We start from the raw sequence: 21,143 nt of genomic DNA, 5'->3' as shown, positions 1-21,143 counted from the left end.
CCTCCTTCCATTGGCTGCGGGCGCTCACCAATCGCGGCCGGAACCGCGGGCCTTCTCTAATTGTGATTGGCAAAGGGTGAGGGGGGCGTTCCTTAGAGTCGAGCCAATAGCCATTTAGAACCTTCTCCCTGTTGTTGCCGGCGACCACGCCCCTTCAGGAAGCAACTTTTCTTCAGGGTCCTTGTTTTGCTGTGTGGATTGTCATGCCGGAAGTTCACCGTCATGCCGGAAGTCTAGACGCCATCTTTGTTCCGGGCAAACAATCTGATTTCTCTTCCTCAGCGCGCTGCCGCAGAAGAAACCACACTTGGAACAACGCCCTATTCGGTAAAAATCAATAAGCCGCTGCCATCGTGTCGTCAAAACTTTCTCCGACTTCTTCTGTTCTGTCACCTCTGTGATGTTTTCGCAAGTCCTGGCCCCCTTCACTTCCGCTTGAGTTCACAGTTGAGAAGAAGTAGGTGCTTAGCCTTCTGGGTAGTGTAGTCTTCAGTGGGAGAATGGGAAGTACCATAGCACTTTTTGTAGGGGGAAACGAGGCTTAATTAAAATCCAAATCTTGGCTCTAAGCAAAATTTCTGTCGTTACTGGATGCCCGATGAAGGAACCATCGTCCGTCAATTAGCCAGAGGGGATGGGGATACTCCTCGCTGGGTCTTTCCCCCTCATTCTCGGACTCCTCCTTCCCCTCCCCTCCCGGCGCCCAGATGACCGCCTTCCGGCGAGCTCTGCGCAGGCGCGACTCGGCCCGAGGCTCTTCCGGCTGGTCGCTGGCTGGCTCGCAGACGAGCTAGTTGGGCTGTAGTTTTCTCTTCAGGAACCGCAAGCTCCCGGGACCGTCTCCCGCCATGGTAAGCGCCCCGCCACTGCCCCCGCTCCCGGGGCCCGACCACGGAGCACCGGGCGGCCGAGGGCGGGGGCCGCCGCTCCGGGGAGCCGGGGCCGCGGCCTTGGGCGGGCTCCCGGGAGGCCGCCCCGGCCCTCCCACCGAGGACGCCGCCGCGCCCGCCTCAGTGCCCCTGTCTGTGAGCTCCGCGGGTGGGCGGGGCCCTCCGAGGCGCGGGGGGGGGGGCCCGGCCCCGGGGTCCGAACCCTGGCGGCCCCTTCCCCCCCCCCCCCCCCCCCCCCAGTGCCCCTGTTGAGCTCCAGGTGGGCGGGCCCCCGAGGCCGGGCAACCCGGCCCCGGGGTCCGAACCCTGGACAAGGCCCCTCTCCACCCCCCCCCCACCCCCGCCTCAGTGCCCCTGTTGTGAGCTCCGCGGTGGGCGGGGCCCCAGGGGGGGGCGGCCCGGCCCCGGGGTCTGAACCCTGGACAAGGCCCCTCTCCACCCCCCCCCCCCCGCCTCAGTTTGCTCCTCTGTGAAATGGGGGACCCGGAACGCCGGGGACACCTGGTCACCGCGGGCCCGGCCCTCCAACGATGCTCTCCCTCCTGGTGTCTGTTCCTCGGGGCCCCGCCCCCCGGGTGGTTGTGGGACTCGCGGCCCGCGCCCCGTGCCCCGCAGGAAGGGGAAGGGGCCAGGGCCCCCACCCGGCCTGCCCGAGCCACGGGTGGTCCGCCTGGGGCCCCTTTGGTCTGGCCCGGGGTGGGGTGAGGTCCCACAGGGCTGCCCTGGGTCCCGGTTGTCGGGGGGGGAGGGGGGGCTCAGGGGAGCACTCTGCTGCCCTTGGGGAGGACCGACTCGCCCTCCCCAGCGCGGCGCACCTCCAGACCTGGGGCCTCCCGGGGGCAGAGACAGGCGACCCGTGCTGCCCGGCCCTGCGCCCTCTGGCAGCCCCCGGCCCCTCCGGGAGGAGGAGTGTGGTGCGGGCGCCGAGCTCTGTGCTCCTCCCTGTGGCCCCGGGTTTCTGCCCGGGAGGAGCGTCCTTCTCCGACCTGCTGGGTGCTGGGGCCCTTGGGGACTGGGGGGGCCCTGTTTGGGTGGGGACCCCGCTGGGTCGGGGCTGTTGTGCCAGGGGACGGTGTTTAACACCCGGGGGAGGGGAGAAGGTCCTTTTCCTGCCTCTTTGAAGAGGCGACCATTGGCTTGGGTTGTTCGGGTGTTTCAGGGGTGCCCGACTCCTTGTGACCCTGTTTGTGGGTTTCCTTGGCAGGAACGGGGGGTTGCCTTTCCTTCTCAGATGAGGAAACTGAGGCACAAGGGACTGGCTTGCCCAGGGACCCAGCTGGCAGTGTCCTGGCTCAGGCCTGGTGCCGGAGCCACCGAGCTGCCCTGGTTGGGTTGGGAGCGAACACTGGGCCAGAAGGGGCTCCAGGCATAGAAAAGATGGAGCCTGAAGTGCCCACGGAGGTGGGCGCGCTCTGGGGAGATGTGGGATCACGGGGAAGCCAGGAATGCTGGGAGGTGACCAAGGGGCCGGGTCCTGGAGAGACCCTGGAAACTCGCACACACAGGGGGCCGCACAGGGAGAACACCCAGAAGTTCAGAAGATGGAACTGGCCTGGCCTGGAGACTGGCCAGCCTGAGAATGGTGACGGCCCCAGCTCTGACCCGAGGGCCCCGGGTCCTGCTGCCTGGCCCGAGACCAGTCAGCACCTTGGCCTCCGGTCGCTGACGGGGCCTGGATCCGAGGCCTTGGACCTCTTTCTGGGCCCCGCGCAGCTCGCTCTCCCCTGCCCGGCCAACCCCTCCCAGACTCCTGGGGCTTTTCTGGTGATGAATGATGGGGAGAGAGTTTGTCCTGGGCAGCACTAGGTCAGCCCCGGGGCCATCAGCTTTCAGGCCTCCCTTTGTGGCTTTCCCAAGTCATCCAGCCTCATCTGTAGGATCGGATGGTCTTAGACGCAGCCCCTCGGGCGCTTGTGAGGAAAGCTCTTTGTAAGCCTTCCAGCTGTGATGTCCCAGGAGAGACCCAGGGAAAATGCTGCCCTCGACATAGTGCGTGGCATTCACTGAGAGAAATGAGTGTAAAATAACCTGTGGGGGAATCCCTGACCTAGATTGCGCAGGGCTGATATGGGTGCAGGGGGTGATATGGAAGTAAAGGAATTGGTCCGAGGCCCCCAACCCCTCGTGATAAGTTCCTTCTCTCTCATTCCTTGTTAACCCATCCGTGACTGCCACCCCCTGGGACACCCCCTGTTCTGAGGACTCCGAAGCCTTCAGTGGCTCCACGACGGGTCCCTGGCATTCAGAATGACACTGACCCCTCTCGTTAATTATATACCAGCGTAGTTAATTAACCCGAAACGAAGCTGTCTCCCAGACTTCTTATATAGCACACCATGAGGAATGTTTTTTGGTCATGAGCCTCCCTAGGAAAAGGTCAGCTGGGGAGGGTGGGGCTGAGCTGCTTAATTATTTAGAACGAGTCTGCTGTTCTGGTGGAGGGCACGGAAATGGGCATTTCTGCTAATGGAGCCCGAGGAGAAGAGGCAGAGGGTCAGCGGGCTGCTCACGAGTGTGGTGACCTCGGACAGGACCCCGGGCCTCTGGGTTGGAGCTAGAGGGCAGGAAAAACTGCAGGGTTTTTCCCCATCAGAACTCGCAGACATCCCCTCCCCCAATCTGCCCACAGACCCCAGGCGAAATGCCCTGGTCCCAAGAACCTCTGCTTCCCTTCTGGGTTTCTGTGATCCAGTATGGCGACTAGCTAGTTTTACAGCATCTGCCCCACAGAAAAGTAGCCCCCCTCTTTCTGCCCTCCTGTTTTTCCTTTGGGCAATCCTTTGCATCCTAATCCAATCAGTAGCCATTTAATGGGCTCTCACTGTGTGCCTAGAAATGGGCTAAATACAATGAGTACCAGTTGCCACAAGGAGGAAATCAGGGCAAAGGGTGGGTTGACAGTCAGAGGGGTTCAGTGGGGTAGAGAGAGGGCACGGATGGGGGTCTCCAGAGACCGAGTGCTTGGGTAGCCGTGTGGAGGTTGTTTGCCCACTGGGCTTTATAAAGCCGGGCCGTATCCAGTAGGTCTGACATAGTCCGGCCTTGCTTCATCTCCCTCTGGGTGGTCACTTGAAGCCGTGGAGGTCAGCTCCAGGTTGCCTCGAGAGCTGTCCATGCCCCCTCACAGATGATGGCAGCTTGTCCTTAAGCACTTCCCACGGGCACAGTGATCTCCCTGGGTACCACGCTGCCTCTGGGAGGGCAGAGACCAGGCGTGCCCTTATTTTCCTTGCAGTGTTGAGGGGAGGGGGAACCTTGAGGCTCTTGGAGGTTTTACATGCTCTGAGTTAGAAAGTAGCAAAGGCTTAGCTTGGAGATAATATTCACTCCATGTCTCTCCCTTCCCCAAGGCCTTCTGCACTTGACTTGGTTGGTACAGGTTGCTAGGAATGCCCCCAAAAGCAAACCATGGGGGAATTCTCATCCCAGATGCACCATCTCCCACCCCCGCCTTCCGGGCTATAGAGGCCATGCAGGCCCAAGCCCTGCCATGGCCTGGCTTCTCTAGGGGGGGCTGAGCCTCTCAGCAAGATGGGGTTCTGGAGTCACCCAGAAAATACATTTAACTCTGAGCAATCAAGTTAATACAGTTCTCACAGTTGTTCTGATTTTTCAGCTACTGTTGTGAATCCAACCGCCGCCGATTGAGTAGAATGTTGATTCGAAGTTTGTGCTGAGCTTATGTGCCTGTGTCTCTTTTTTTTTCCTCCAGTTCTCTTTCAATATGTTTGATCATCCTATTCCCCGCGTGTTCCAGAACCGCTTCTCCACCCAGTACCGGTGTTTCTCTGTGTCCATGCTTGCAGGACCTAATGACAGGTCAGATGTGGAGAAAGGAGGGAAGAGTATGTGCTTGTTTTTATTTTGACTAATAACCTTTTCTGACCCGTAAATTAATAATTGTAGTAACCTCCAAAAAGTACCTGTTGTACACCTGGGTACCTGCACCACGAGTTACAAAGAAAAACGTCTGTTGCCTCAGTTTATGAACAACGCGGTCATAAATTTCTGACCAGACCACAGACTTGGACTTCACATTTTGACCAATAGACTAAGCACCTCCCCAGAGTAAACCATGTACGCTAAAAATCCTGGAGACGGAAATTCTGTCTGCCATCGGAAATTGTTTTTAAAATAAAGTTTAGTGTAACAAATAGAATCTTCCTTTTTTTTTTATGTTGTCCTTTTAAAAAAATCTTTATCCTGTTCTCTCTGCAGTAATTATGCCACCCTCGGCCCTGGATCAACTTAGTAAGTATTTTCTTAATTATCTGTTTGTTTAGTAAGAATCGTTGCCCGCCCTGGAGTGGGTCCATGCGTTGGAAGACCTGGGTGGGATCAGGGCATTGACTCCACATTCGAGCTCTGATCCGTGTCATTTCCTTCCCCCAGTCTGGTTCCTCACATGTAAAATGAGCAGCTCAGTGATTACTTCCCTGGCCCTTCTGACCTTGAAACTGTGATTCTGAGCATCCCAGTAGCTTTATTTTCTATAGGGTGCTTAAGCTCTTACCAGCAGCTTTAGGGTGGTAGAATGGAAATAAAGCCCATTCTATCTTCAGCAAAACTGAGGCCTGGGGAGATGGTGTGACGTGAGTAATCACATGTTACAGGGGACTTTAGATGATGTGGTGATTCAAAATTTCCAAGATATTTAGTTTCTGGGTAATGTAATCATCTTATTAATAAGGCCAGCACAGTATTAATGAAAGCCTGGTCACATGGCTGTCTCTGTTGGACCAAAGATAATCGTGGTGGGTTCACAGTTCATGTAGCCTTCAAAGAATAGGTGGTCCCGAGGGTAACAGTCAACTCTGATTGGATAACACAGTGGAAGGTGAGCTATATTAAAATGAGGGGCTTGGGATACATGACCTGTGTCATCCAGATCTTGGTCAAAGAGACATCAGTTTGGCCATCGCCTGTTTCGAAAGAAAAGATCAGCCTTTCTCCTGGCTGTGCAAACACAAAGAGCAGCAATCCACCCATTGGCTCAAACCTGGGGTTCCTTTTATCTGAGTAGGTCCTGGCCTGGGTAAAACTTTTAAGATTTCCTATACTGCTTGGTTTCTGGATGAGGAAGTAAAAAGGGGGGAAACATAAGTTCTCATTCAACAAAAGTGATTAAATACAAGAGAGAAAAATAGTCATTTCACACTTCAGCTCACACTCTTTCCACTGAGCCACTCTGCCCCAGGCAGTTATAAATAAGTGGGCCCCGCATGAATGTTCCTGCTAGTGGGAGATCCAAAGCTGCTAAAAATAACCCCTCATGGCCCAGCTGCCAGTGCCCCGAAAGACCTTAGAACCTGGAGCTGGCAGAAGGCTTCTGGAGCCAGGATCCCGGAGGGAAGTTGTCTTTCCTGCACCTGTATGGGTTTCCTGGAGCAGCCTGAATGTCTGGGGAGTTTAGCCTTTGGGTCTCTTGGAAACAAGGACAAGGGTAGAAGAGCCTTCTAGTTCCTAAAGGAAATTCAGCTTCAAAGGAAAGAAGAGCCTTTCCCAAGGTCACTCGGGGCAGTGCTAGAAGTCAGGCTAAGGTCTTCTTCCCACCGCCATGTGGATGCAGAGCATTTTCTCCAGGGGCATCCTCTGCACAGCGAGGCCATGTGTAAGCAACTGGGTCTTCTCTACCATGGGCAGCTGCCCTGGTGGGCAGGGGGCTGAGGGTACTAAATGCCTGAAAGATGCTGTTTTGGTACAGTGGCTGAGCGTAAGGAAGGCAAAGGAAAATGGGCAGCAGTGCCCATGATGACAGTAACTGGCATCTCCAGGATGCCTTCCAGTGCACATTATCCATCACTGCTCGTGCCAGCCTTGTGCTGGACGTGGGGCGTTCTATTCTCATGGGCTAATGAGTCTAAGGTGCAGAAGTTTCCAAAGGGGCATTATAGCCCAGGAGTGCCAGAGCCTGTGTCCCGAAGAATCACTGCTGCCTCCTGAGATTTGGGAAGGTCCTTTGTGCCCGGAGCCAGCTCCAATCTGTGTGACTGAAGAATGCCCGTGATCTCCCTGTCTTGCCTCACCCACAGGGGCTGCGATGGGATCTATAGCATATGCAGAGCGTTTGTGTGCAGAGCCCTCTGCCATGGTCAAGACCTTCTCTGGGCCTTCGCTGTCTCTAAAATAGGGTCACGGGACTAAGAGCCTTTCTAGCTTGCAAGTCTTTGGTCCATGATTTGGGATCCAAGTAAGATCCACCAGAAAGCCAGCTTGGTTGGCATCAGGGTTCTGCACAAGGCCTGGGTCAGAGGCTTGGGGTGGGTGCAGCTTTTTAGCTGAGAAGCTGAGATTTAGCCTGGAAGAGTGCTTCCCGGAGCAGAAGGCAGGATTCGGGCAGGCTCAGGGCCTGGTAAAATTTCAGCCTCCTCTGGAGTCTTTTGTGAGTGCCCTCTTCTCTCTGCCCATGACGCTGTGGCAGGATCTCGGCCCTTTGAACTTGTCCTTTCCTATCTCAGGGCCCCAGGGAAGGATGGGGTCTCAAGCCATTCCTGGAGCTCAGCCTTGTAGTGAAAACCCGAAATAGAATAGTGGGCGAAGTGTGGCACCCACACTCGGTGCTGTAGAAGTTTAGAGAAGGAAGAGATTCATGGGACAAAGGGGTTCAGAGTGTGGAGCTGACTGGGGGAAGGGAAACCCCCTTGTGTCAGGGTGGGGGACCGGCTGAAGCAGAGCAGGAGAGGGCTTGCCACCTTGGTGTTGGCCCGAGCTCTGTCTTCTCCCTCACCCAGGGCTTTGTAACACTTAGAGGGACCAGGAAATCCTCTGTATTGGTGGCTATGCAACTCCATTTTGGGAGGTACATGTGTAATTGCAAAAGAAACTGGTTGCAAGATTGGGTATAAATGGGAGAAGCTGTAGAAGTCATCCGGGCATGTGCTGTCCTTGGTGGACCAGGGACGTCCCCGATGGACTCTGTCCAGACTGAAATTACTAAATGAACCTGATGAATGAGTGAGGGAGCTAGCAGTTAAGCTCTGCCAGACCCTGGGAATACAAACACAAAAGTATATACGGCCCTGCCCGCAGCACCATCAGTGTCTGAAGGACTGGGGGGCCAGGAGAAGGGCGTGCTTGGTGGGCTGGGGGTGGCGCCCCAGGAGAGCAGATCGATGTCCGGGATCAGCCCAGGAGCAGCCAGGTGCTGATTTGGTCAGGGGCTTCTGGTTCCAGAATAGTGAGGGCCATGAGGGGGCTGGTAAGGAAAATAAGATTGGCAGGGCTGTGAATAAGGAGGCCAGAGAGTCGGGAGCTCCCTCTTGTCTTTGTCCATGGTCACCCTCGAAGCAGGAACTGGCTGCACTTGGAGGAATGGGGCTTTTCTCAGGCTCTCAGAATTGATAGTCTGAGAGAAGAGAGAATTGCTGTGGCTGAGAAATCCTCCAAGGGGACCCTCCACTGACAGGCCTCTCCACACCTAAGTAGGTCAGGCCTCAAATAACAAACACAGCCTCATTCCTGGCCTCCCCTGGGAGTTTCTCTGGCTTCATCGGCCTGTTCCTCAGCCCCAGCTCCACCCCGAGAGCCCCCAAAGCATTGGCCCAGGTGGGGCGTTCCGGCCCCCCAGAGCAGTCTGGTGCCTGTCTGATCATGTACGTTCTACGAATGAGGAAGCAGGCCCAGGGAGGTATTACCTTGGGGGTCCAAAATGGTAGTGGGCCTCTCCAGCACACAACCCGGATGTCAGGAGGTGGTGTCGGGCCCAGGGTCTGCACCGACTCTGGGAGAGTGGGTGGTCCTTGCCTCAGTGTCGCTGGGGGTCAGCTGGGGAGGGAGCCTCCTGGTAGCCCGACCCCTTTGGGCTAGAGCAGCCTTAGAGATCAGAAGCCCACAGTGAGAGATGGGGAAACCAAGGCCCTGAGATGGGAATGTCTTGCCTGACAGTAGTGAGTAGAAGTCAGATTTGAACCCAGGCCCTCTGACCCTTGATCTGGTGACTTGTTCCTTTACCATCTTCCGCCCGCCCCTACCTCCCCAAGCCCATGGCCCAGATTGCTCTGGGAAGCAGAAGTGGTACCAGGTGGTAGTTGGGGAAGAGGCGGCCCGGCCCGAGGCTCCTTGGCCCCAGCAGGAACCACTCTTGTGAGGGTGCCCAGAGCTCCAGAACGATCAGAACGAGCCCAGCTGGGCGTTGGCCCTGGGGGTGGGAGGCAGGGATGGAGAGTGGGGCTCGGAAATGGCCTGTTGTTCTCTCTTCTGCCTCCTGTATAGGAAAACGAGCAGTGTGGGGTGAAGGGAGTGACTGAGAACGTTTCCTGGGGACCTCTGGTGCCCCCAGGGTCTGTATCTTACGCCATCTTCTTTTCTCCTAGGTCGACTTAATATCACCTATCCCATGTTGTTCAAACTGACCAATAAGAACTCAGACAGGATGACTCACTGTGGCGTGTTGGAGTTTGTGGCAGACGAGGGCATTTGTTATCTTCCCCACTGGGTGAGTGACTCCCCCGAGCATTCTTTCTGTTGAAAACTGAAAAGAAGCCCCCAATAAACCAGGGGGCTGCTGCCCCTGAGCCAGCCTCCCACAGTGCTCAGCTTCTCAGACTCTCTGGGTGCAGTGCTGCAGACTCCTTTTATCTGCCTCCTTTATGCAGGCCTCGGCCCCGATCTGAAATGCCTCGTGGCCTCTGGTGGGTGGTCTCTGGTCACAAACGCTTCCCACCCCTTGCAGCATTTTGGGTCCTGGACCTGTTGGGGAGGGCTCCACTTGGGGGGGAGCTGGAAGCAGTAGGTCTGAGGAAGGGAGAGATGAGGGCGGGCTCCATGGACACGACAGCATGTCTCTGATTGCAGCCCAGAGGCTGTGGTTGGCCTCGGGGGGCACAAATACAATGGCTCCATGCCAGGCCCTCAACCCCCAGCTCAGCCTAGATAGCGCCCCTCCCCTGCTGAGCTCGGCTTCAGGGCCCGGAGCCACAGCCTCCCCTTGCTGTCATGGGCACAGGCGGCCTGGTCAAGGGGGACGAGATCAGGGGCCTCTCAGCCACACAGTAGATGTCTGTGCCAAGGGGAGCCCCAGGGTTCTGGCCAGGCCTATGGGGAAACAAACACTCCCTCCCCCCCACCGTGATCTTGCTAATCCCAGCTTCTGCCAGTGCTGCACATCCCAGCCCTTCCAGGGCCTCAGAGTGGGCGCCAGACTTGGGGCCCTGAGGGGGCTCAGCTCCACATTTACATTTCTTTTTTAGTTTATTTTTTCCTCAATTCCATGTAAACAAACATATTTATGACTTTTTTTTTAAATTTTTGAGTTCCAGATTCACTCCCCTCTTCCCCTCCTCACTCTTAAATGTGTGATTAGGCAAAATGTCTCCATTTTAGCCATGATGCAAAAGCAAACGCAGGCCGGAAAACCATAATTAAGTAAACTGTCTGCATCTATGGCTCAGATTCTTTCAGTTTTTCTCTGGAGATGCAGAGCCTTTTTCATCATCCAAGGGGTGACTTTAACCTCACAAAGGAAGTGTCAGTTTTCTCCTCTGTAAAATGGGTATTGTGTCAGCCCTAAAACCCTAAGCATGAGAGCAAAGGGAGGTTTGGGCTCCCCGGGCCTTTGTGCAGCCCTCTCTCTGCAGATGAGGAAGTGGCTCAGTGGCTTGGCTTGGGGAGCATGGAGCGGAGCTTGGCTTAGACCCAGACCCAGTCTTTTGGCTCCAGGATGCTCTGTTGCCTTCAAGGGTGTCGGGCCGGAGACTAACCTGGAGATGTCAGTGGGGTCGCAGCCTCCCTCAGTGAGGGTCGGTGCCTTCTCTGCACCTTGGAAGCTCAGAGGGACATGCCTTGCCCAGGGTCATGCAGCTGGCAAAGGCAGAGGCAGGACTTTTCCCCAGGCTGTGGCGATTTTTAAGATCGAGGCCTCTCAGCTGGAAGAACCCTGGAAATGTGGGTGGGGTGCAGAGGGAGGGTCTCGGTGTAGCGGCAGCTCCGGGGGCCCAGGGGCCATTCCTGCTTGTGATTCCTTTGGTAGATGATGCAGAATCTGCTTCTGGAGGAGGGAGGCCTGGTACAAGTGGAGAGCGTCAACCTGCAGGTGGCAACTTACTCCAAATTCCAGCCTCAGAGTCCAGATTTCCTGGATATCACCAACCCGAAGGCCGTGTATCCTTTGGGGGCCTGGTGGGTGGGGGCTCCGCAGGTTGCGCATCTGTCTGTTTCTGTTACTCCTTTTATAGCCCTTGTTTCCCCAGCAGCTTCCTTCCCTTATACCAGAATAAAAGGGACGACCCTCAGCGGGAAGGGCCGGTCACTGGCTACAGTCCTCCCGAGCGTAGCCAAGCCAGCTGTGCAGGGAGAGCATTGACATGTTACCCCAGGCCCATGAGGACACTGAGCCTCGGCCAGGGCCGTCACGCGCCTTCCTCCTTCCTTGAGCCATTGTAGGTGCCGCTCCATGGCCGGAGTGAGCTGGGGAAGACGTGTGGCTTCAGCCAGGAAACTTTTCTTACACACTTGCTCCTCGTGCACAGAGCCTCGGAGTCGGGCCTGGTGGGCCAGAGAGGATGAGAACTCCCCCTGTCCTCACAGGGACAAGCTGCTGACTCTAGACCTGCAGCTCTAGGCCCAGGCCATCCTCGGTGCCTCAGAGAGTCCTAAAAGGCCCCAAGTATCAGGGCCCACGCAAGTGTCTGCAGCACCATGAACCCCCAGTATCACGTGACGCTGAAATCCGCCTCTGATGCTGGCCAGGGGGTCTGCAGTGTGCGAGAGGGGTGATGATCAGAAGGGGGAGGTCAGCCAGCAGCTGGGGGAGCTGTGCCCCCAGGGCCTGTATTGAACAGAGTCAAATGTCAGGAAAAACTGGCCCCAGGTTCATTGACATTTGAGGACCAAAGGCTTCATGGGGCCGTGAAGGGTCTGTAACTCAATGGCAGCTTTAGTGACTCCTCTCCCATCATTCCCCTTCAGCCAGACTGGAGCATGCCCAGTCCGCTGTGCCCTCTCTCTTGCTCAGCACTTCTTCTCACCCACTACCCATACCTGCCTTCAGGGCTGCTCTCCTCCCCATCTTCCCACTCTGTCCTGGGAGCACAGCACACTGTCTGGGCCTCTGGCCCCTCCTCCCTCAGGACAAGGCCTCGAGTTTATTTAATGACCTTCTGCTTACATTTCGATTTGCTGAGTAACTCATTTTGAATTTACTGCTTTATGCCCAGGGTGGGAAGGTCAGAAAAGGCGGGGCTGGTTCTCCTGCGGTCCCCAAGTCCAGTCATTGTCGGCCCTCGACTCGTAGGAGAGGCTCGGTGGGCCCGACGAGAAATGCGGCCCCGGGACTTCCAGTCCTTTCAGTCGTCTCTGCTCCTTGACACTTTGTCTACAGATTGGAAAATGCTTTGAGAAACTTTGCCTGTCTGACTACTGGCGATGTGATTGCGATCAACTACAACGAAAAGGTGAGTCTCAGGGGCACCCGGGCCCAGGGCGGGGCGGCTCTGCCAGGCGCAGTTCTGACATTGGGGCGCCATCTGCTGCCGGCTTCCAGCTCAGTGTCACTCACCCGACCACGGGATGGGCAGCCCCTGCACTCATCTCTGGGCTGGGCTTCCAGCACTATGACCTGCTACCCTACCTGCTACTCTAGTCTTCCTAAAGAGTTTTTAAATGCAGTTATTGTACCATTTGGAGGCACTATGGATAGACCTGGAGTCAGGAAGACCTGGGCCATATGACCTCACATGCTTAGTAGCTATGTGACCATGATCATTTCACCTCTGCCTCAGTTTCCCCAACTGTAAAATGAGGCTGGTAATGGCACCTACCTCCCAAGGTGGTTGTGAGGATCAAAGAGTTAGTGAGTGCTTAATAAATGTTTTTTCCCTTCCCATTTGAAGACTACGACCACACCATTCAATGACTACACAACAAAAATCCAAGATGTTCTCTCCGATTGGGAGGTTGAACTCCGCGTTGGCTTGTGTAGCTAGAGCAGGGGTCAGAACCAGGGTTCCATCGTGTCTTTGCTGGCTCTGTGACCGTGAAACTGGTACGGTTTCTTCCTCAGTAAGAAGAGAATGTTAAGTCTAGTTTGGGAGCCTTCTGGTGTCCGGGACCCCTTGAGCAGTTTGGGATTATGGAGCCCTTCTCAGGATCAAGTTTTCACATACACAAAATACATCAGATTACAAAGGACACTAAGTTTATTGAAATGTAGTTACTTACATTTTTTTTTTAATAAAATAGAGGCAGAAAAACTTTTGACAAATACAACACTCGTTGCTCTTAAAAATACTTGAAAGTGGAGCAGCTAGGTGGCGCAGGGGATAGAGCACCAGCCCTAAAATCAGGAGGCCCGAGTTCAAATCTGGTCTCAGACATTAACCCTTCCTAGCTGTGTGACCTTGGGCAAGTCACTTAACCCCAAATACGTCAACCAAAAAAAAAAGTCTTGAATTCATTTGAAAGAATAAAAGATCAAGAATACCAGAGGAATTAATGGGGAGGAAAATGTAGAGGAAAGAGGCTTAATAGTAATAGATCTCAAGCTGTATTATAACACAGTAATTATCAAAACTTTGGTGCTGGCTTAAGAAATAGAAAGCCCGAGCAGTAAAAGAATAGAAATAACAGTGTATAGTAGTAAATGATTATAATAACTTTGTGTTGAACAAGTGTAAAGATTTAAGGATTGTGGGAGAAGAATTCATTATAGGAAAAAAAAATTCTGGCAGAATTAAGATATAGATCAGTATTTTATACTATTTACTGTAGAGAGCTGAAACTCTTGAGTTGATGCACTGAGGTCAGTCATCTGAGCACTTAAGGCTAATTACCAATTGGACAATAAGCATATGCTTGGAAAATGGCCCTTCCCACTGTCCTGTGCTGGCTCGATAATTGGTGTATACAGAGAATTGTAGGAGGGACTGGGGGTAGAGTAAGACTAGCCAGGGTCACTTTGGCGGTAGATGAGGAAGAAGGAAGGTCGCAGAGATTCTGCATCCATCCAATCCAATCCTATTTCTAAAGACTGAGGACTTTTGCTTATCCTGACTCCAGCTGATTCTAAGGTATCCAGGGAGCTTACGCGGTCATCACAATTTACCAAGATGAGATCAAAATGGATCCCTGATCTAGTTAGGAAGGGATCTGATTTACTTGTAAGCAAATTAGAAGAGCATGGGATATAGAGAGGAACAAGAGAAAGAACATTGTGGGATGTAAAATGGATAATTTTGATTTCAGTGACTTCAAAATGTTTTCTACAAGGAAAATCAATGTAGACAAGATTAGAGGGAAAACAGAAAGTTGGGGAGGGGGGTTTATACATGCTTTCTTGGTCTCATATCTCAGATATATAAAGAATTTTGCACAATTTTTATGAATTGAAATCCTTCTCTGATTGATAAATGGGCAAAGGATATGAACGGAAATTTTTCAGTGAAGAAATCTAAGTTATAATTGGTCCTATGAAAAAAAGCTCTAAATCATTTGTGATTAAAGAAACACAAACTAAACAGTTTTGAGGTATCATCTCACACCTCTCAGATTGGCCAGAATGATAGAAGAGGAAATGACAGGTGTTGGAGAGGATATGGAAAAAATGGGAGATTAATACCAGTTTTTACCATGTGCAGGATCTGGAGCTCGAGGATGGGGCTCCAGTTCCAGCACCAGAAACATTTCTTGTGTGACGTGCCCTACAGGCCTCAATTTACTAAAGGGTCCCTTGCCAGCTCTCATTGTAGGGCCTCCCTGTGGCTTTCTGACTGCCCTCCCAATGACATTTTTGCTCTCACGCAGATCTATGAGCTTCGAGTGATGGAGACAAAGCCGGATAAAGCCGTGTCTATCATAGAATGTGACATGAATGTAAGTGCCGGGTCCCAGAGAAGAGCTACAGGAGGGCTTTTTGGGGAGAAGAGATGGAAATTTGTGTCAGGAGCTATGGCGGGGGGTGGGGGTGGGGGAGTGGGCAACGAGCTGTTTCTAGGCCTTGTCTTTGGTACTGGCTCCCTTGTCCTTAGAAGCCACCCAGTGTGACCCTGCATCCTAGACCAGCGCGTCTCTTGTTGTATACGTCCTATGATGTGCAAAGGCTTGGGTCAAAATGCCTTCTCCCAGGTGCCCTTTGGTGGTGGCTCCTGGAGTAAGGGAATGTCTCCGGCCCCACCAGATGGGATGTTTGGGGCGGGGGCCCGCCTCTTGCCAAATGGTCTTGCAGCAGTCGGCCCGCAGGAGGGAAGGCTCTCAGAACCTCGGGTCTTCGACTGATGGTCTCACTCGGCCCAATGGGTTGAGCTTGTCTTTTGTCACTCAAGTTCAGTTCTGGCTCTGGGCAAGGTTCCCAGAGAAACACTCTACTCTGGGGTCCCGGATGACCCTGAGTAGCCTCACTCTGGCCTGTGGAGAAAGGAATGACTTTCTAGATACGCTTAATGAGAGGAGATCAGCCGGATCTTAGCAAGGGCTCAGCCTGCACGCACCCCTTCCTCCCAGGCAGTACCACAGCCATGGGTCCCCCTCCCAGGGGGCACGTTGGTCCGAAGGCCTGGGCACTCCCTGGCCCTTGGCTCTGCCTCCCTCTGTCGGCTCCTGTCGAGCATTGGATTGGAGGCCGAGGGCACTGGGTATAAAGAGGGAAGGGTGGGTGGCCAGGGATTCTTGATGGCGCAGGTGGCAGCAGCTGCAAAACCAGGTGGGAATCCAATCAGCAGAGATGAGCAGAGAGGTCACACCCTCTGCCTTCCACCTGTCTGCCCCGGGCTTGGCCCTGAATGCTCTTCCCGTCACTAAAAACCAGTGCCCGGTGCTGGTGCTGTCGGGACGACCCATCTGAAGAAGAGCTGGCTGGGGGACTCGGACCTGCCCCTCAGGGTGTCTCTCTTTGGACCTCCAGGTGGACTTTGACGCCCCCCTGGGCTACAAGGAGCCGGAGCGACAGACTCAGCACGAGGAAACGGCGGTGAGTGGGGGGTGGGCCGCACCTCCTGGCAAGGCTGCTCTTGGGTGGGGGGCGACCGACCCGCTGTCTGCTCGCTGCTGGGGACTCTCCCTAAGTCCCCGGACCTTGTGATGGTCTCCAAGGGAGGGCCTCGGGGCGGGGGTGCTCTGCTGCAGCGGTGGGAGAGTGAGTTGTTTTGGCTTTTCTTTGTCTCCCAGGACGTGGAAGCCGACCACAGCGGCTACGTGGGAGAGCTCGGATTCCGGGTAAGTCCCCCGTCCTTCTGGTCTTTAAAGGGGTACACCGCTGGGGTCCCCGAGCAAGTCCGCTCTTGGGACACGTCTGGACCTGCCCCAAAGAGCTCCTCATGAGTCCCTCCAGGCCCCCTAGGTCCCCTAGAGCTGGGGATTCCGTCCCGGCCCGTCTTTAGCTCCTCAGAGGCACGAGAAGTGAAGCCATTTGTGCAGCAGGGGACTGGGAACTTGGGGGAGGAAAACCCCAGCTCCTTCGTGGCAGGGGGAGCCTGGGTCAGTTGGCCAGGCCCGGAGGGGAGAGATGTGGCCAGCGAGCCGCATGTGCAGAGGGGCTTTAGTGGAAGCCAAGACCGGGAGGCAGCCAGAGGTTGCTCTGGGTCTCAGAAGCCTCAGGCCGGCTCATAGGCTGGGAAGTACAAGGGCAGCCCCGGCAGGAAGGGCCTGCACCAGGGCAGGGATGTGCTCCCAGCCCTCCTGCACCCTCCTCCAATGTCCGGGGCCTTTGGCCTCTGGGTGGGGGCGGGGCTCATGGAGAGAGGGCCACCTGGGACCTCACAATCACGGCCAGGCCCATAGTGACCGCTCTGCCACTGCCCGTGAGTTCAGGAAGTTTGTGGTTACCCTTGGAGCTGCTAAGGGGCGCCACAGCACAATCTCAGCCTCTTCCTAGCCTCAGTTTCCTCTTCTGTGAAATGGGCTGTTGAAGGAAATGACAAACCCCTCCAGGATCTCTGCCAAGAAAACCCCAAATGGGGTCAGAGAGAGTAGGACGTGACTAAAGAAAAAAGACCTGCAGTGATTTTGTTACGTGTTGTGGCTTGTTAGCATATAAAGGGTGCTTTCTGGTTTGTTGGGAACTGAGAGGTCGGTGCTCCTTCTGTGCCCACTTCCTAGATGAGCAAACTAAGGCTGGGTGAGTGCAAGTGACCTCCAGGGTCAGAAGCCCGATTTGAGCTCTGAGCTCAGGCCACGGCGCTCCCTCATGTACTTCAGATGCAGCTTCATCTGGGCATTTGCATGAAACCCTCAGAGCCCAGAGCTGGCCTGAGACTCACCTTCCTGAGCGCCAGCACCTGGTGACCAGCCTAGGGCTCCATCCCCTCCTGCAACCAGGCCCTTCCCTCAGCTGGTGCATTTGTGCGTGCTCCCCTTCCCCTCTGGGACCAGGTACAAATGCCTGGCGTTTAAAGCTCCCCCGCCCGGCTCCAGGCGACCATTCCAGCCCGGGCGGCTCCCTTTGGCCTCCCCTGGACTGGCCACACGGGCCTCCGGACTGTGCCTCCCGCTCCCGCCTCCCAGGCCTAGAAGGCCTGCCCTCCTCCCCCTTCTGCCTGCAAGTGTTTGCCTGGGGCCAGCCCTAGGTGGCCGCTCGGGCAGCACGTGCTGATGGGCATCTCACTGCCCTTTGCTTTCCTAGGCCTTCTCCGGTTCTGGGAACAGATTAGACGGGAAGAAAAAAGGCATCGAACCTAGCCCTTCCCCAATTAAGCCTGGAGACATTAAAAGGTGAGTGTGTGCCTGCAGCCCCTGAGCATTGGCCCCCACCCCCGCCCTACATGGAAGCCCCCCTCTCCTTCCCTGGGCCTTGGGTCTGGTCGGCAGCTGGACTGGCCTCCGGACTGCGGCCCAGCCCAGGGCCTAGGAGAGCAGCCTCGGGAGGGGAGACTAGGGACTGTCCTCCCTGTTGTAAAATGAAGTGAGGTGACTAAGCCAAAACAACACAGCCAGGAGGCATCAGAACCGGGATCTGAAGCCAGACGCCCCCGACTCCGACTTCCCACAGTATTTTCCAGTAGAGAGTATCCGATGAGCCCACCGCCCACACTGGCATGGGATTCCTACCCAGTGTGCTCTGGGGCCAGGGAAGCCGCTTCTCATACCACAGAACAGGGGCCTTGGCCCTCTGCCAGCCAGCCGATGGTGGGGGAGGGGGGCCTTGCCTGTGGGGGAGGGACCGCTCTCTCTTGGCCCCCAGGGAGGATGGTTGGGTTGTTTTTCTTCCACTAATGCTGCCTCCTTCTTCTTTCTTCAGAGGAATTCCTAATTATGACTTTAAACTTGGTAAGATCACTTTCATTCGAAATTCACGTCCAATGGTCAAAAAAGTGGAAGAGGTGAGTTCTCGGGCTTCTCTCGGGTTTTTAGTGCTACGGGGTTTGCTCGGTTGTCCGAGCCAGGGCCAGGAGAGAGGAAAAAGCCAGACTGAGGCCTTCCCACACTGTAGATGGCTGCTTTGTGGCCCCGCAGGGCCCAGCACCTCTCCTTAGTGAGCCTCTGCCCGGTGCCCCTTGCCATCGCTGGGCGCCCTCACCTCGGGGCGAGGGAACACCAGGTCAGGCTGCACCCGGAGGCTTGGCCACCTCACCCCCAGCAGCACCCGCGGCGTGCAGCCCAGCCCTGCTGCGCTTGTAAACAAAGAAGGGCCCAAGTCCATAGATCAGCCTAGACCAGGACGATCCAGACCTTTCCGTTAGCTAGGAAGTGTTCCCTGGCAGGAAACTTGCTTGTGGGTGCCAGAAGCAGCCTGACCCCTGGGGAGGGGGGAGGAGGGGTTCAATGCCACTGTGGCCACAAGAGTCCCTCATGGAGGAAGTGATCAGAATGAATAATCCCTTTTAAAGCTGGGTCCTGCAGTATTTCTAAAAGCAGGCGGGGTATCTGAGGGCCAGAGCATTGCATTTGTTGGGGTTGGGGGTAGTCTGGCTGAGACAAATGTCCGCTGCCCGTCTGGATTTCTGGGACGTGAGCATCCCCGCCCCGTCCTTGGAGTGCATTGTCCTTCTCAACTTAAGAGCTTTCATTTGGGAAAGTTCCATCTAGCCCTCCATGGGCTATGACAGCCCATGACAGCGGGCTCCCTCAGGGTTCCGGGCTTTCCCTTTACGGACAGTCAGCCGGCCTGCCCCGCTCTGACCCAGGCTGCCAGAGAGTTGACATCGCCTTAAATTTAGGAACAAGTTTTGTGGGTCAAGTGTCAGACTCCTTCCTCCTCTGCTGCCTGGAGGGCCGTGGGGCCCAGAATCCCAAGAGTCTGCTATGGCTGGTGCCTGAACAGGACTTCCTTAATGACAAGTGAACCCCCCAGACTTTATTGGAAGCTCCCTAGTGAAGGGAAATCCAGGGTTCGAGCATAGCCCATTCCCACCTGGGGGCAAGCAGTAAATGGAGGAAGGTTGTGACCCCGGACTTTGGTGTGCCTCCATCACCACCTCTCCGTCCCCTCTCTTCCCTCTGGTGCTGTGAAAGCAGCTGCTTCGTGCTCGTCCAAGACCTCCCCCACCCGCTCCGCTCGTATTCTGAGATGGCCCGCCAGGGCCTCCCACTGCCTTGCCCACCTCCTCGGCTGCTCCAAAACTTAGCCGTCATTTCTAAGACAGATGTGCAAGGGGAGGGGGGCTGGACGTGGGCCTTCTGACTTCGAGGGGAGATGGGAAAGAGAGAAAATAGATTTTCATTCATTGAGCAGAAATACGTGTTTTTTAAACATGGCGGCCATAACTAAATGCTCCACGTGTAGTCTGTGTGGGTCAATACAGCATAGCCGCTTCCTCCTCCTGTGATGCAGGCCCAGATTGCTTTTGTGTGTCCATGTAACTTCTGGGTCTTTTCCAAGCAGAGTCCCTCCTCCTCCCCCTGTGCTTGTGAAGGGGATGTTCTGAACCCAGGTCAGGCTTTCCATTCAGCCCTTTTAAATTTAATTAATTTTATTAATAATTAACTTAGTATTAAATTGAATTCCCCCAGAGGGAATTCCCTCTGGATTCAGCTCCGGATTCCGGGTCTGATTCCGGTGTCTGACTTGGCTGGGGATCGCCTGCCTGGATGATAAAGGTGCCCCCGTGCCTCTGATCCACGGTGTTGAGAAAGGAGCCGGCCGGGAGCCCCTCCAAGGGCAAGGCCTCCCCGAGCCGTCCTTCCTCGGTTCGGCCATTGATCGGTCCGAGTCCCCGTGATCGGTCACCAGCCCGTGTCTCTCCTTGTCCACAAGATAAGCACGAAGGCCTTTGTCAGAGCCGACGTGTAGACAGTCTCCCCGCCGCGCTCTGGCTCCCATCTGCCTGAACGGTAGCCCTGGGTCAGAGGCCGTGGGAGTGCTCAGAGCAGAGGCTGCCGGGCCTCACCCATGGCCTCCTCATTCTGGAGGCATCCCGTGGTTGTACACAGGCGGTGGTGGTCTGGGGTGACGGCCCCTTTCTTGTCATCTCCCTCAGGATCTGCAGTAGCAGACACTCTTCTGGATCGAATGATTTCAGGAGGAATGTGCTGCAGGTTGCTCGCCTTGGTGTTAAGGCCCTCCCCCGCCCCTCCCCCTCGTTCCAGTCAGAGCGCAGGCTTTCCCCCAGAAGGCCACCTCCCAGCTCCCACCTGGCCCGGGCTGCAGGCCCTGCTTAGCCCCCGCTCTCCTGAGCTTTCTCTTCCTTCAAGCCCCCTCAGCTGCCAGGTCCACAAAGTCTTCCCTGATCCCCCAGAGTGTCGGCTCTCACGTTCTCCCAGAATGCTTCAGCTCTCTCCTTTACCTTCCCCACACACCTTGTATTATGTGTGTCTGTGTACGATTTCTGTAGATTCTAAACTGCTCGAGGGCTGGGTCTGTGACACTTTTTACTATCTGTGTCCCCTTCCCCTAGATCAGCACCCACCGAATGTACAACCCTGTGGAAACAAAGCTAGGGACACAGTTGAGCTTCTCTGCCAGTTTGTGCCCGCAGTTCCCCCTCACCCCTCCCAGGCTGGGCTCTCTGGGTCAGCTTCAAGGGGTACCTCACCCCCGGCTGATCCAGAGGGCCAGCAGCAGCTGGCCTTGGGTAGGGGGGTCCCCTGGAGCTTGGGGTGAGCTAGATGAGGAGGGACCCCCTCGGGATGTTGGAGGAAGCTGGAGATTAACTCCAGCATCGAACTTTTCTCTTCCCATTTAGGATGAAGCTGGAGGCCGATTCATTGCCTTTTCAGGAGAAGGACAGTCTTTACGCAAAAAAGGAAGAAAACCTTGAATTTGGGCCCTGGCTAATTAGAAAATAAAATAATCTATTGCAACCTCTTGGCTTTAGTTAATGGATTTGTCAGGGACAGAAGATGATCAGCAGAGGATACTTCATGATCTGCCCTTCATTTCATTTAGCG

General features: G+C 55.3%; 1 protein-coding gene across 5 annotated transcripts; it reads left to right on the top strand.

The window, feature by feature from the left end:
- The first annotated feature begins 258 nt into the window (after positions 1-258).
- On the top strand, positions 259-21,056 carry UFD1 (ubiquitin recognition factor in ER associated degradation 1). Of its 5 annotated transcripts, XM_031948981.1 has the most exons (13): positions 756-851; positions 4,603-4,735; positions 5,109-5,141; positions 9,203-9,324; positions 10,858-10,988; positions 12,208-12,280; positions 14,628-14,696; positions 15,724-15,789; positions 15,987-16,034; positions 17,440-17,528; positions 18,055-18,136; positions 20,234-20,291; positions 20,939-21,026. In XM_031948981.1, exons 1-12 carry the CDS (start codon positions 849-851, stop codon positions 20,243-20,245), a joined length of 861 nt encoding a protein of 286 aa, XP_031804841.1. In that variant the 5' UTR covers positions 756-848; the 3' UTR covers positions 20,246-20,291; positions 20,939-21,026. The 5 variants fall into 5 exon arrangements, with proteins under 5 accessions (XP_031804840.1, XP_031804842.1, XP_031804839.1 ...); XM_031948980.1 differs by lacking the exons at positions 756-851; positions 20,234-20,291 and adding an exon at positions 259-327 and having other exon boundaries at positions 20,939-21,056; XM_031948982.1 differs by lacking the exons at positions 756-851; positions 20,234-20,291 and adding an exon at positions 370-457 and having other exon boundaries at positions 4,603-4,709; positions 20,939-21,056.
- The last annotated feature ends 87 nt before the right edge of the window (positions 21,057-21,143 follow it).

The sequence above is a fragment of the Sarcophilus harrisii genome, chromosome 1 (assembly GCF_902635505.1).
Source record: "Sarcophilus harrisii chromosome 1, mSarHar1.11, whole genome shotgun sequence".
Classification (NCBI taxonomy): domain Eukaryota; kingdom Metazoa; phylum Chordata; class Mammalia; order Dasyuromorphia; family Dasyuridae; genus Sarcophilus; species Sarcophilus harrisii.
This window is presented reverse-complemented; position numbering and strand designations above follow the sequence as displayed.

Bases quoted from the DNA above. Each gene is read 5' to 3' on its own strand.
- UFD1 (XM_031948978.1), top strand. The intron at 14,697-15,723 runs GTAAGTGCCGGG...TTGGACCTCCAG, and splicing joins TCATAGAATGTGACATGAAT to GTGGACTTTGACGCCCCCCT. The intron at 18,137-20,938 runs GTGAGTTCTCGG...CTTCCCATTTAG, and splicing joins TGGTCAAAAAAGTGGAAGAG to GATGAAGCTGGAGGCCGATT.